The 14,964-nt window shown below is 36.0% G+C and overlaps 1 protein-coding gene across 1 annotated transcript; it reads left to right on the top strand.

Annotated features, from left to right (window-relative positions):
• The first annotated feature begins 97 nt into the window (after positions 1-97).
• Positions 98-9,611, top strand: LOC144449003 (E3 ubiquitin-protein ligase RNF185-like). The gene is made up of 5 exons (XM_078139400.1): positions 98-523; positions 1,910-2,041; positions 2,459-2,513; positions 2,935-3,052; positions 4,329-9,611. Exons 1-5 carry the CDS (start codon positions 357-359, stop codon positions 4,424-4,426), a joined length of 570 nt encoding a protein of 189 aa, XP_077995526.1. The 5' UTR covers positions 98-356; the 3' UTR covers positions 4,427-9,611.
• Positions 9,612-14,964: the final 5,353 nt, after the last annotated feature.

Raw genomic sequence — 14,964 nt, 5'->3', positions numbered from 1 at the left:
TTTATTTGCATATGAACTGGTAAATAGTGACGTCACAGGAAATACTTCCGGGTCGTGTTTATGTTTCGATACTGTATTTTATGAAATAATTTAATTGGTGTAAAAACTATCAAAGAAGATGTAAAATCCTCTAACTCAGTAAATTTTACATTTGTATCCCCATCAATCGATTATTTGATATTTAAAAACGATTATAAGTCTAACGCGAGGATACATTTAACGAACAAACCTACATAATCTGCATTTCCGTAATCGTGATTCACTCGCATGAAATCTCGAATTTGCCGTGTGTGAACGCCTTCGGTATTGTTTAGCTCTTATTAACTTAATATTAGGTAGGTAGAATCATTGTGAAAATGAGCTCAGCGGGGCCTGAGACCAGTGGACAAGACTCGGCATCAGGGGCGTCGGGAGGAGCCAGCGATGCGACGTCGGAGGGCAGCAACAATGAAATGTTCGAGTGTAATATTTGTCTTGATACTGCCAGAGACGCAGTGATAAGTCTTTGTGGACATTTATTTTGGTAAGTTTAACACCATCTAATGCAGTGATAACATGTCTTTTATTTCGTATAAATACAGGTAGACGTTATATTTTGAAAATTAAAAAACAATACGGTGTAATGTTACATACTAGTATCAGTATGATGGCATTCACATGATACACAACTGTATGTACACTGTATAACATATATGGCATGCAGGTATATCAATGACAAGACCACGTAAATATGTTGGATGGGACACGTCAGCTTAACAATAATTACAAGATTTTGAAATATTTCTTGCATCATGTAAGATACAACGATAGGTGTTAACCACAGTCTACCCCTTGTGAACACTATTAACTGACTACATCAACTTTTATATTTTTTAAATATCGTATTGAGTATTATATGCTTCAACTCAACTTTTTGTAGGTAGTAATTTCTCCATCATTTCAAAATAAGTAGTATGTGTCACTGTGCAAATGTTTTGTTCAGAGATTGTGTATTTTCATAGTTCCTATTTAAGTTGGAATGAAAGACAATGTACATCATATATGATCTTATATGAACACGGTGTGGTAAAGTCAAGTCATTTTATAGCTGCGTTGTGATTTTGAGGGTTTTTCTTCTGTCTTTGTGCTTTTTTTTTGTTCTGATGTTTAACTGGAAGCAAACGCTACAATTCCTGTAACACAAAAGCAAATACACAAGATCACGCTGAAAATGTGAGATGTCAGCGTACTACCCATTTCAAAATGCTGCATGCATTGCTACTTTTGCCAATTTTGACAAAATTAGGTACCTCTGAATACTTTTTGGGTCTTGAAGACTCTGTAATTAATGTTGGAGTTAAGAAATGCCTGATTTTTTGGCAGGCAAGGTGTAATATAGCAGCAAAATCCACCCAACTTTGTGATTCAGATCTGAATCACATAGTTGCATTAACGTTACAGTAATTATAGCTTTTGCTTCCAGTTAAACATTAGAATGAAAAAAAAGCACAAAACACAGAAGGAAAATCCCTCAAAATCACAACAAATGCTACAATTATTGGAGTCATTTTAGTGGTAATATTGGATAGAAAGTGTTGCCAATATGTTTTTAGTGGCCTGATGAAACTGAAACTTTCAATATTCCCTTTTTTGTCACATTTACCAATCTCAACTATCTACCAGATTTCTAAATGAATTTTGTTGTAGCAAACATCAGTATACATCATTTTAAATGAACAGCACAAACTTGGCTGGTGTCAAACACTAATCTTATTTCCAATTCCAAATGATACACAAATTTGTTTATCCTTTTGTGATTTGTTTTACATTTGTAGCATAAATATACTGTAAACACATGACACACTGCTTCAGTTGTCAATTAATGTACTATTTCATAAAATTGATTTTCTCATAAAATGTTACATTGCAGTTGGCCATGTTTACATCAGTGGTTGGAGACCAGACCTAACAGACAGGTTTGTCCAGTGTGTAAAGCTGGTATAAGTAAAGACAAAGTTATACCCTTATATGGCAGAGGAAACACAAAGCAAGAAGACCCAAGGTATATAAATTCAGAACTAAAACACATTGAAACTTGTAAATGATTAGTCATCAATAGTACTTTTTTAGATGAAAACATTGTTGTTGACCTAATTCTATGATGGTCTTCTGTTAGAGCCATCGCATGATATCTTCCTTTGTTTTGTTCTGCAAGCTTTGTAAACTTAGAAAGCACTAGAACTTCAAAGTCAGTTTCATGGAGGTGGTGGGTGGGGTGGGGGGGGGGGGGGGCTCTCTCTCCAGGGTTTTGTTTTATTTTAGCACTGACCATGGATAACCAAACAAATAGCAATATGATTATCTCCTGAATGAAAAAGATTTTATATGTTAATGAAATTTGTGTGAGTGTATTTGCTTGCCCAGTCAAATTCTATAGTTTGTTTGATACTAACTTGTTGATGTAACTTTGTTTTATCAGGGAAAAACTACCACCGAGACCTCCAGGTCAAAGACCAGAACCTGAGACACATGGGGTAAGTCAAATTATGTATATATCTCATCAAAGTAAGTAACTCATGTAGTTGATGGAATCTTTGAATACATTTGGCTTATTTTTGTAATTTTTCCCAACAGCAGACAGATGTACAGGTATGTCACACAAACATCAACATTTCAACCTGACTTATCCTGACCAGTGAAGAAGGGCTGTTTATCGATATCACTTGTCCCATATAAGTTGTTACAGTAATTACAGATGATCCCACAGTCCTTTGCATCTGAGCATGCTCAGTCTGCATTGCAAGATCCCTTGTAATGAATGGTATAGTTTTCATATATACATACATGTCTTCAGGAAGGTTGCTAACTTTCTAAAAACAACAACAACAATGAATTCAAAAAACGATGCAAGATACCTGGTTTTGACACTGTCTTTTGTTTTTCTTTTATTTCTAGCCATTCCAAGGGTTTGGGTTTGGAGATGGTGGATTTCAAATGTCATTTGGCATTGGCGCCTTCCCTTTTGGAATATTTGCATCAACTTTCAATTTTAATGATGGTAGACCAAGACCAGGTGAAGTACATTATATGTTTCTCACAATCACACATTTATTTTGTAGTAGTAGAAAACATCAGAAATCTGTTCTGTAAAGCCAACTGCAGACATGACCATTCTAATGAATAGCGCCCTCTAGTGACAGTGTTGATGTCACACTGGGACCTTATAACCTAGTCTTGTTGCTAGATGTTCGGGCTTTCTTTCGATGCTATAACTATAAGCGAACGAAGTTCGCATGTGAGGGCCTGCCCGAACAGTCTAGCGAATGTCATTTTCAGACCGGACATTCCATTGAGATTACGATAAGCAGTGGGTTGGGCCATATATGCATATATATACTTTAATATATTCAATCTCTGCATGCAGGTGTTGACAAACACATTTATGTCATTACTATGTCTTATCAGTTTATGGTAATTGTGTTTGATGAGTGTGTAGACGTTGTCATTCACACATTTTAGTTAACGCATTGGTGGTTATTTTTACAAGCCCCTCCTTAAGATGAATATGCATGAAAATTTAGCTATTGTCCTCTGTTTGTGCTTGTCGCTAATACGGTTCTCTGATTGGCAGTTATTTATATCCTGATGACATTCACTAGACCTCAGATGTTCCATCCTCGATAGCGTTGTTCGGCTGTGTGTCGTATTTTATCGGAAGAACATCCGAGGGCTAGCTGATAGACTACTTATAACCAAGCTACCAGCCAATTTGGCCAAAATTACCAGGGAATATCGTACCATCATCATGCAAATTACAGCAGCTTGTTGGTTGATTTGTGTATAAATTAATACAATTATTGTTGTTTTAAACATACTGCCCCATGACTACACTAACAACAATGTTCGTACTTCGGATATACTGCTTTAATAACACTGAGCCCATATCTTGATAGGGCTTTGGACAAAGCCTCTAACAATCGTCTAATCAACATAACCAGTACCGTAAACATCCCTAACCATAGTGTTACTTGTATATTGGACACTAAACATGACATGGTGAGTTTTTAGGGTTCTTACAAAATCTAATTTGTTCCTATGAACTAATGACAGTACTTTTGTTAAGGGTGATAAGCAGGTAAAATTGAGCTAAGTTCCCTAGGCATTTTACCAGGGTTCCCCACCCAAATTATGATGCAAGCAATATGGTACGGAAAGATTTTTGCATATTTTACCCACTTTCCCTCCTCTGTTATCAGGGATTCCTTGAGCTACACAAAAAGACTGAATGTCAAAGGCTAAGGTGTGAAAACTTTGAAATGAAATTCTTCTCTTTTTTTTTTTTACTTCAGCTGCACCAGGAACTCCACAGCATGAAGAAGAACAGTTCTTGTCAAGAGTTTTTCTGTGGGTGGCACTGCTGTTCATGTTTTGGTTATTAATTGCTTGACTATGGAGACCATATGTCAGTTACATCAACATAGACTGTGATTTGGAAGTCCACTGTTTCTTGTAACTCAGGGTGATGGACACAATTGAAGGGTTCCTCCATGAATATTACTCAATGTTTTCCACATGACTTGCCCTCTTACAGTGACAGAGAGCATTGACAGGAAAATAACTAACATATTTTTGAAAATGGCTGGCTGCCAATTACTGAGAGTGAGTCACACCCAATCAGCATCATTGTACAGGTTGTCCCAACTGTTCTTGCAATATCAGTGGGTACTACTATGTGCATATGGAAGTACAGCTTTTGTGAAAATATTGAATTCTGTATGGTATTTAATTTTAATTTTTCTCCAAAACATCGTTAAAAGACAGTGGAATGATCATAAGTGTATTACAGCAACAGTGATTTCATTTTGCATTAAAGACACCCTTAGTTTGAGTTATAACTATTAAACACAATTTACATAGCAAACTTTTCTACCACTATTTCAGTGATGGTTTCTTGGAAAACATGAATAATTTGTCTACTTCTATTTACAATTGAAACCAGTTAACCTGAAACAGAACATTGCCAGGCTCATTACCAATATTGTAACATTTTATCGTCTGGCTCTACAAAGTAATCAATATTTTATTGTCTGATTCTACACAAATCTTACCAATCGTGCTACATTTTATCATCAGGATCTACAAACATATTACCAAAATTGCTACATTTTATTGTCTTGCTCTACAAACATATTACCAAAATTGCTACATTTTATCATCTGGCTAGACAATATTTGCTACATTTTCTTTGCTGGATTAATCATTGTCTGAAGAGGCTGTCGTCAAATCATTTACAGTTTAACAGTGTATCCTTACAATATTACAAGAAACAATGCCCTTATCAAAACAAGTCACTTTGATACAGTGTAGCAATCTGCTAAGATAAAGTTAGCATACACAAAGAATGAAGCTATGCTGCAAAGATAACATGTTGAGCTAGATGATAAAGTGTAACAGGATTGGTAACATTAGTAAAACCAAACGGTGAAATGTAGAAATATTGGCAAGATTTGTATAGAGCCAGATTATAAAATGTAGCAGTATTGGTAACATCTTTTTTAGAGCCAGACAATAAAATGTAGCAATATTGGTAACATTTATGTAGAGCCAGATGATACAGTGTTGCAATTTGTTGAGCCAGAAGATAAAATGTTGCAATTGTAGAGCCAGATAGTGAAATGTTGCAATATTAGTACAATTTTAGTCAAGCCAGGTTACGTTCTGTGTTAGGTTGACTGTTTTCAGTTGTAATCATATGCTTCATACATACATATTTTCTCAGTCTATCGAAAAAGTTTTGTGATCAATTTTTAGTAAAATACTATGAAAAAAAGCAATGATGGACAAGTTTTTGATGAGTGTATACTGAAGGCAATAGCATAGACGCACACTAGCCATGTCATGGGTACAATATAACGCAGTTATTTATAGTAAGTCTTGATAAAATGTATTATTGGGACAGTATACATTATCATACCATTTACTTTTATTTCAAATTGTAGGATAGAATATTTTATTTTGTGTCTGTAAATAATATAAACTGATTAAAAATAAGTGGATCACTAATGAAATTTAAAAAACAAACATTTTAGATAACAATGAAATGATAAATAAATTGCTTCTTTTCATTTCCTTTTTTTCTTTCCAACAAATGAATAAATTCATTTGTCAAAATAAAAGTAATGACTTAAAAAAATAAATTAATGTTTTAGAAATTCAGTTGTTTTCCGGAAAGCTGTCATTTGCGATAGGTGATAATTTCAAAATATACTATATTGATTCCTGAGAGATTTTCGTGCAATTTTATTTTTCAAAGACTGATGTCATTATGTTATGTTAAAATAAATAGTAAAGTTGGAAAGACGTTCACCCAGATAATGATGTGTCCAAGTTTCAAGTGCCCACAGGCTGTATTTACACATAGGTTGAAAGCTTTAGTGTCATAGTCACTGACATGTACAAGAAGTGTGGAAAGCTTTATTTTAGCACTTCTGTAGGTATCCTTAGTTAAGACAAGACCAGGGGCAATTATGGTATGATACCATGGAATTGTATGCACATTAAACTGCTGCTACCAAAGATATGAATTAGAAGCAGTACTTTGCCTGTGTCGATATAGCTACTGGCTAATAGACAAGATTACAGATAGCTACTGGCCAAGAAACAGGATTACAGATAGCTACTAGCCAATAGACAGGACTACAGGTAGCTACTGGCTAATAGACAGGACTACAGATAGCTATTAGCCAATAGACAAGACTACAGATAGCTATTAGCCAATAGACAGGACTACAGATAGCTACTGGCTAATAGACAGGACTACAGATAGCTACTGGCCAATTAGACAAGACTACAGATAGCTACTGGCTAATAGACAAGACTACAGATAGCTACTGGCCAATTAGACAAGACTACAGATAGCTACTGGCCAATTAGACAAGACTACAGATAGCTACTGGCCAATTAGACAAGACTACAGATAGCCACTGGCTAATAGACAAGACTACAGATAGCTACTGGCCAATTAGACAAGACTACAGATAGCTACTGGCCAATTAGACAAGACTACAGATAGCTACTGGCCAATTAGACAAGACTACAGATAGCTACTGGCCAATTAGACAGGACTACAGATAGCTACTGGCAAATAGACAGGATTACAGATAGCTACTGGCCAATTAGACAGGACTACAGATAGCTACTGGCCAATTAGACATGACTACAGATAGCTACTGGCTAATTAGACAGGACTACAGATAGCTACTGGCTAATTAGACAGGACTACAGATAGCTACTGGCCAATTAGACAAGACTACAGGTAGCTACTGGCTATTAGACAGGATTACAGATAGCTACTGGCTAATAGACAAGACTACAGATAGCTACTGGCTAATAGACAAGACTACAGATAGCTACTGGCTAATTAGACAAGACTACAGATAGCTACTGGCCAATTAGACATGACTACAGATAGCTACTGGCCAATTAGACAGGACTACAGGTAGCTACTGGCCAATTAGACATGACTACAGATAGCTACTGGCCAATTAGACAGGACTACAGATAGCTACTGGCTAATAGACAGGACTACAGATAGCTACTGGCTAATAGACATGACTACAGATAGCTACTGGCTAATAGACAGGATTACAGATAGCTACTGGCTAATAGACAGGACTACAGATAGTTACTGGCTAATAGACAGGACTACAGATATCTACTGGCTAATAGACATGACTACAGATAGCTACTGGCAAATAGACAAGACTACAGATAGCTACTGGCTATTGGACAGGACTACAGATAGCTACTGGCTAATAGACAGGACTACAGATAGCTACTGGCTAATAGACATGACTACAGATAGCTACTGGCTAATAGACAGGATTACAGATAGCTACTGGCTAATAGACAGGACTACAGATAGTTATTGGCTAATAGACAGGACTACAGATAGCTACTGGCTAATAGACATGACTACAGATAGCTACTGGCTAATAGACAGGACTACAGATAGCTACTGGCTAATAGACAGGACTACAGATAGCTACTGGCTATTAGACAGGACTACAGATAGCTACTGGCTATTAGACAGATATTGCACTACAGGCATTGAATGTTATTAAAGTCTGATGAATGGCAGTCAACTATAGAGGAACTTTAGTGATATTTCTCCTGAAAGACAATTTTAAAAAGTAGAAGGTTTCAATGACAAAGTTTCAACTGTCATCTACTGTAGTCTGTCTTTGATACTTCCCACAAACTGCATTCCAATACGTCATCGCAAAAAGAAAATGCCTTTCTTCTGAAATTTGAAAACTGTTGTCCCACACTTTGCTTTTCACCTTCTCACTTTTTGAGAGACTCTCTCCTCTGTGAATATGTTCTTTTTTAATTGACTTGGTTCTTATTTACATTGGTGTTGAATTCATACACAAAACATAGTGTTGAATCAGTATATTATTAAAAATATCAATGTTAAGCTGCAAACTTTTATCGTAACTTGTTTGGTTCTTCTTTATTTCTAAATAGCTCTACTGAGTTTCCTCCAGGGTATGATCTTCATCTATTGTCAAAGTGGTTAAAATTGCAAACTTTAGAATATTCTTGTCAAATACAAATGATAACATTGTAATCAGCTGATGATGTATGAACGATAGTGTAGTAAAATTTACTGATATGTTAGCAAAATATATACTGTTAATGTATTAATTGATTGATAATATGGAGTCATGATGGTCGAATGGTTAGAGTGGGCTGCTTGGAAGCTGCAGGTTTGAGCCTTGTCGCTGCCATTTGTTTCTGAATGGCTAAAGTCCTTGGGTAAGATTTGAACCACAATTGTGCCTCAAGTCAACCCAGCTGTATAGCACCAGCAAAATGACAACCTATTCCAAAAATAACAACAGTGGTGGGCAGCAAAGTGAGGAGGCATTCAAAACTTGGACACAAATGTGCCAAACAACAAAGACTATACCCATAGCAACAGCCGAATTGCACTATCTACTACAAGGAGAGCGATACTGATGGGTATTTCAGTGAATGCACATACCAAAATAAACACAAATGTGTATAGCAACCATGGCCACAGCCATAGCAACAACCAGACAACTAAGTCTTCTGTAAAGTACAGACAAGGAAGCATATCAAATACTCGTACATAATATAATCGACATTCAACGGGAAGATCTACATAACATTGGATTGTTATTTTCATTTGAAAAGATGTAGACTCCCACATCAGAAACAGGGTTGCCTGATTTGTAAAAAATTATCATAGCAATTTCTTATTCCTTTCATAATGTCACATTTATCTTTAATAGACAAATCCTTGTCAGTTTTAATCTCTGACAGTGAAACGAACAGAATCTGTTATCAAAACCACTTTGTACATGTTGAAAGTGTGAATTCTGGCCTTTGGAAACAAAGTGATGTAGTAACGTAAAACACAGGGAAAAGGTGGCATGTAATTGATTGATCGATTGATCAATCAATTTATTTATTGATTGTTATTTGATTTAATGATTGATCAATTGAATGATTAATTTTTGTGGTGAAATATAACTTATTTTTTGTGTGATATTGATCAATTGACTGATTGAGTTTTGTGGTGATATAAAACTTTTTTTCCTTCTTTCCCTGGCTAGTTTTCTCTTTCAGCTGTATGTAATTCTCTCTCTTTATTGACCGAATAAAGACATCCTGTCCATTCTTCTCCTCTTATTTAAATTAAAACACTCCTAATCTTATAATTACCAAGGCATAAGTTACAGGAACAATTTGCTTTATCTCTTATCTTCATGGAGATTATCAGACCAAGCACACACTCATTCATATGCAAATTAGCTCTCTTTAATGAATGAATGAATGAGTGTGTGTGTGCTTGGTGTGATAAATTAAATCATTCAGTTGATCAATCAATCAATAAATTAATAGATCGATCGATCAATCAATCAAGTACATGCCTGCTTTTCCCTGTGGTAAAACCACGCTATTATAGTCAGCTTGTATTACACAACAATGTGGTGCCAGCTTGTAACATGTCAACTTATTGCAGTGTTATATTAATTCTGTCAAAGCATAATACTTTAGGTCGACGTATTATAGCATACATGTTTTGATAAGACAGCAAGATAGACAAACTAAAATTATTAAATTATTGCGATATGTTCAACTTGTACAGGACGTGGGTGTAATCATACGCTCATTGAAGAAACCATATATTACAGAATGATGTAGATTATTACTAGCATCAAAAAGTTGATATTTTCGTCAAACCGCGACTATATAATGTACATTTCCACCACACCGCCACCAAAAGTGTACATTTCCGTCAAATCTCCACTATGTATGATTATTATAGTCTATATTTCCATCACCACTCCGCCACCCAGTCCTGCTTGCAGATGGAGTAAGTCGGGCCCTGGAAGTCAGGACTCGATTTTGACATTGTCCCATTTCGTTTTCCTGCCTCTTTGTAAATTTCTGTGAAACTTACATTTCCATTTAACCACGCGTGAATGAAATCAATTAAATATTCAGATCTGACGATGGTATTTGGAAATACAATAATAGTATTTTATATATACACACACACACATATATATATATATATATATATAAAACTAATCAATTCATCCTCTTACCTCCACATGGGTAGAATTGGTCAAGAATAAACCACTTTATAACGGGAGGGATAGCATGTATACCAAAGTAGTCATTCTGGTGTTAACATCGCAGCGTGTACAGTTATGACAGGCGTGAAGCAAACTCAAATTAAAAAAGAAACATGTACTTTTTAATTTGTTTTAATTTCCTTGCAATTTAATATTTCTATCATTCACTCTAAATCTTTCCTGTATTTTTTCTCACGAAAAGTCAGTTTTTGTTACCTCAGGCCCCATATTTTGAAATGGTTAATCCTTAATAAAAATCGGTTTAATTTCAGCTTTTGATAAATCCAAACACCATAGAAATGAAAGGAACACCCCTGATTATTTTTTTTTTAAATTGAATGTGTCATGCGATGAAATAAATTAACATTTTGGCCAGTTCACGAAATGGCATCATCTTTATACCTCCGTTCGTCGTTATTTCGTGACCTGTCGATCATAACTGGCCGATTATTTAAAACTTGTTGTATCATTTGCTTTTGGTCTGTTTTCATCATTTCAATCGTCAATATACTCAACAGAGTAATTAACACACCAACTGAAGCAATCAGGTATAGTAGCATATTTTCCTCTAATACCAACAATATTTTATTTCCGAGTACTTTTGAATTTTGAACAAATCTGAATTCTAAAAAAGGTCAATTGTTGTTGTTGTTGTTGCTGCTGCTGCTGTTGTTGTTGTTGTTGTTGTTGTTGTCGTCGTCGTCGTCGTCGTCGTTGTTGTTGCTGCTGCTGTTGTTGTTGTTGTTGTTGTTGTTGTTGTTGTTGTTGTTGTTGTTTGAAAAGAAATATTGACTATATTGATAAACGTATACTTACAGTGTAGTTATCCTGGTTACTTCGTGGCATACTAGCGGTAGATGATATTAATGTCCGTATTTACAACAACGGCAATGGAGGTTTCGTTTTAATTACTAAGATCTCAGATCACTCAATCTATCTTTTAGTGGTCTCAGCTAAGTTATAGACACAAAATAAAACTATTACTAGTATTGTCTGGTGTAGTAGATTACACAAATGCTCTGACACAAATTAGTGACCATACATGTAGTGCCTTTGTAGTGCGCACAATAATCACCCTGTAAAATCAAGATAGTGTAGAACACTGGAAGTGCCAAAGCAGTGAAACCGCTTTAGTTGACTGTTAGCCGTTGCAATAATAGTTAGAGTAACCATGGAGATATAAGGGGAGACTTATACCTCCATGGAGTAACAGGGATATTCGCTTTCGAAATGCTTGGGACTGATGGATATCGGAATGATGGGTTATGCTTTCATCGCAGACTATATGTTGTGGTACGTGTTTCAATAGACAGCGACCAGTACTATCAAAGTAACTTACATTAATATTGTCCAAATGCAAACTTAACCTGTTTATAGCGCTTAAAAATAACAAGATGATAAGTTAAATGCCTGGTGTTTACATAGTGTAGAGAGGATCAAGTCGATTTTGAATTTAATACTCTCCACTATATTCTAATTATAGGTCCGATAAAGAACGTATAAAAGAGGATCTTGTGTCGTCTGATGATGTCAATCACACATCACTTCCCATGTCAAATGCAGACCAGTCTGCTGTCGACCAAGTTGTAGATAAGTTCCCCTGGCTCAGAAAAAAGAATTACCTACCAAACTTCTTCACCAAGCGAAAAGACGTCGATGGCCAAACAGCGCCACCTATAGAGGATTACAGAGATGGCGTTATAGTTTTTGTACATAACCAGAAATCGGGTGGTACAACTACCAAGGTGTGCATGAAGTGTCTACTCGATGAATCAGGGAGACATGTTCCCAAAATCTTAGGAAACGGTAACGCTAGGAGGTACTATTCTAAATTAATTTACGAAGGGAGTGATCAGAATCTGACCTGGGGAGTCTATCTCGGAGATTCTACTTTTGGTATTTGCGACTACAACAATAAACCGTGTTCGTATTTTACAATTCTTCGGGATCCATACGAACGAGTTATATCTGCCTACAATATGTGTCGTATGATACACCCATGTCAATGCAGGGTTCGCGATGCCAACAAACTGACGCTCAATGAATGGAGCGTTCACCAAGGAAGTTTTTTCTTCAGACAACTTTTGGGCAATCACGAGTTTTTCACCGATAAGTATGATGACTTAGTGAGCAAACTTCGAGGGCGTGTGGATACCCGTATGGCAGCCAACCTAGTACCTCCCTGGTGGAGAAACGAACTTATCCTTCGTTACTTAATGACCCCACAGCAGAAATCCGTTATTCTTGAGTATGTCTTAGACCATTTGGAAACTTGGTTCTCAGTAATTGGACTAACTAGTGAATATGATATGACCTTTAAACTTATCGAAAAGGTATATGGACTTCCATTTTTCACAGCTTGTGCCGGGACGAGGGAGAATGCCAAATACGATTACCAAGAACAACCAGAGATGGGAAACCAAACCAAACAGGAAATTATCAAATCTCTCAAAACACAACTGAAGTCAGATTACAAAGTTAATGATGCCCTGTACTATGATCTCAGAATTTACGACAAGGTAAAGGAAATTTTCGCGCGCCAAAGACGGATATACGAGGAAAATGAAAAAGAACACAAGAACAAGCAAGACCCTTAAACTTTTAAAATATAATTTATAGTGTATATTTATTGGTCTGCAGAAACGTAAAATGTGATCACGACATTTGAATTCAGATCAACCGTTTGACTCTACCGAACAACGTTGGTCTCCCCCAAAAGCATATTAACACTGTAAATTAGGCCTTATTGAACTTCTTGGGAGATAAGTAAATAAATAAAAGTGAATAAACCACAGAATGATGTAGATTATTATTATGTTATTATCAAAATGTTGACATAGACAATGTCATACATTAGGTACTAACCATACTAATTGATATGTACTTGTGAATAATGTAGTATTATGTCATCATATCTTTTCAATGACATGTTTTATAGTGCAAGAGACAGACAGAAAGGGACACACACTCAAAGACAGACAAATGGGTAGGCAGACAGCGAGGCAGGCAGGTAGTCAGACAGACATACATACATACATACATACATACATACATACATACATACATACATACATACATACATACATACATACATACATACATACATACATACATACATACATACATACATACATACATACATACATACATACATACATACATACATACATACATACATACATACATATATTCATAAGGTCTGGAATCGAAATCCTCGAAGTCACCGAAGACCAAGGTACAACGGTATGTACTTCTCTCAGACTATCTGTCTAAAGAAATAAAATATGAAATCGAACAAGTCATGATAAACCTGCACTAGCTGTAATTGATATTATTTTCCATCAAGCAACTAAAGATATATGATTTTCTTAATCAAGTACTAGTAACTAAATATATATTCACTACAATGTCATAAAAAGACATTGCACCTAGAGTTTAAACACCAAGCGTATCAACACAGTTAAAACTATGAATGACTGGAACTCATTAAAATTATGATATGAAAGCCAGTCAGGACACTAGCCCCGTCTACACGGCACTAAAAATCCTACCTGAGGTAGGATTCAGGATAGTTTGAAGCCCGTGTAGACGCAAACGCGTCCTGAACCTGTCCTGAAACCGTCCTGACTTAGGACACCTTTGAGAGGTTTCCTGAAACCCTCCTGACTTCATCCTATGTACTGTCAGGACGGAACACATGTCATCTCTGTTCTAACCTTCCTACGTGTAGACACAAATCTATCCTACCTCAGGTAGGACTTGGGACTGCCTCAGGTAGGACGACCTACGTGTAGATGGGGCTACTGATACTTTGAAGACTCCATAAACGATATTACTAGGTTTTATGTGCATCTCTCCCCCAGCTGTGATATCCGTAAGGAGATTAGCTGGTATTATATACACAGATAGGTAGGCCCACGTAGATGTAGATTCTGGAATGTACAAATTGGTCAGATTCTCAACCTCATTATTATTATGTACATTCTTATCATAGTTTTTTCAAAACTCGAAGCCACACCTGAAATATTGGGCCTCATATAATTGTGCAAAAAACTTCCATTTAGAATATATAAGTAAAGTAAGTAAACCTAATTAACTTTATTTTGGTTTGTCTATAAATTGATTTAGTTTTGTTTTCTTTCTGTGTCCTAAATTGTCAATGATTAGGTGACCTGACGTAATTTTACAATTTCGAATATATATAGTTTTCATTTCTCCAATTGTCTTCTGGCATACTTTGTGAAAGCAATTCAACGTTAACATCATAGACGCGCTGCAGAATAATTGCTTGAGTTATATTCACCTGCCAAGG

The sequence above is a fragment of the Glandiceps talaboti genome, chromosome 18, assembly GCF_964340395.1.
Source record: "Glandiceps talaboti chromosome 18, keGlaTala1.1, whole genome shotgun sequence".
Lineage (NCBI taxonomy): Eukaryota > Metazoa > Hemichordata > Enteropneusta > Spengelidae > Glandiceps > Glandiceps talaboti.
This window is presented reverse-complemented; position numbering and strand designations above follow the sequence as displayed.

Excerpts from the sequence above, each read along its gene's own strand:
- LOC144449003 (XM_078139400.1), top strand. The coding sequence starts at position 357 with ATGAGCTCAGCGGGGCCTGAGACCAGTGGACAAGACTCGGCATCAGGG. Across the intron at positions 524-1,909 it reads CTTTGTGGACATTTATTTTG|TTGGCCATGTTTACATCAGT; the intron begins GTAAGTTTAACA and ends GTTACATTGCAG. Across the intron at positions 3,053-4,328 it reads TGATGGTAGACCAAGACCAG|CTGCACCAGGAACTCCACAG; the intron begins GTGAAGTACATT and ends TTTTTACTTCAG.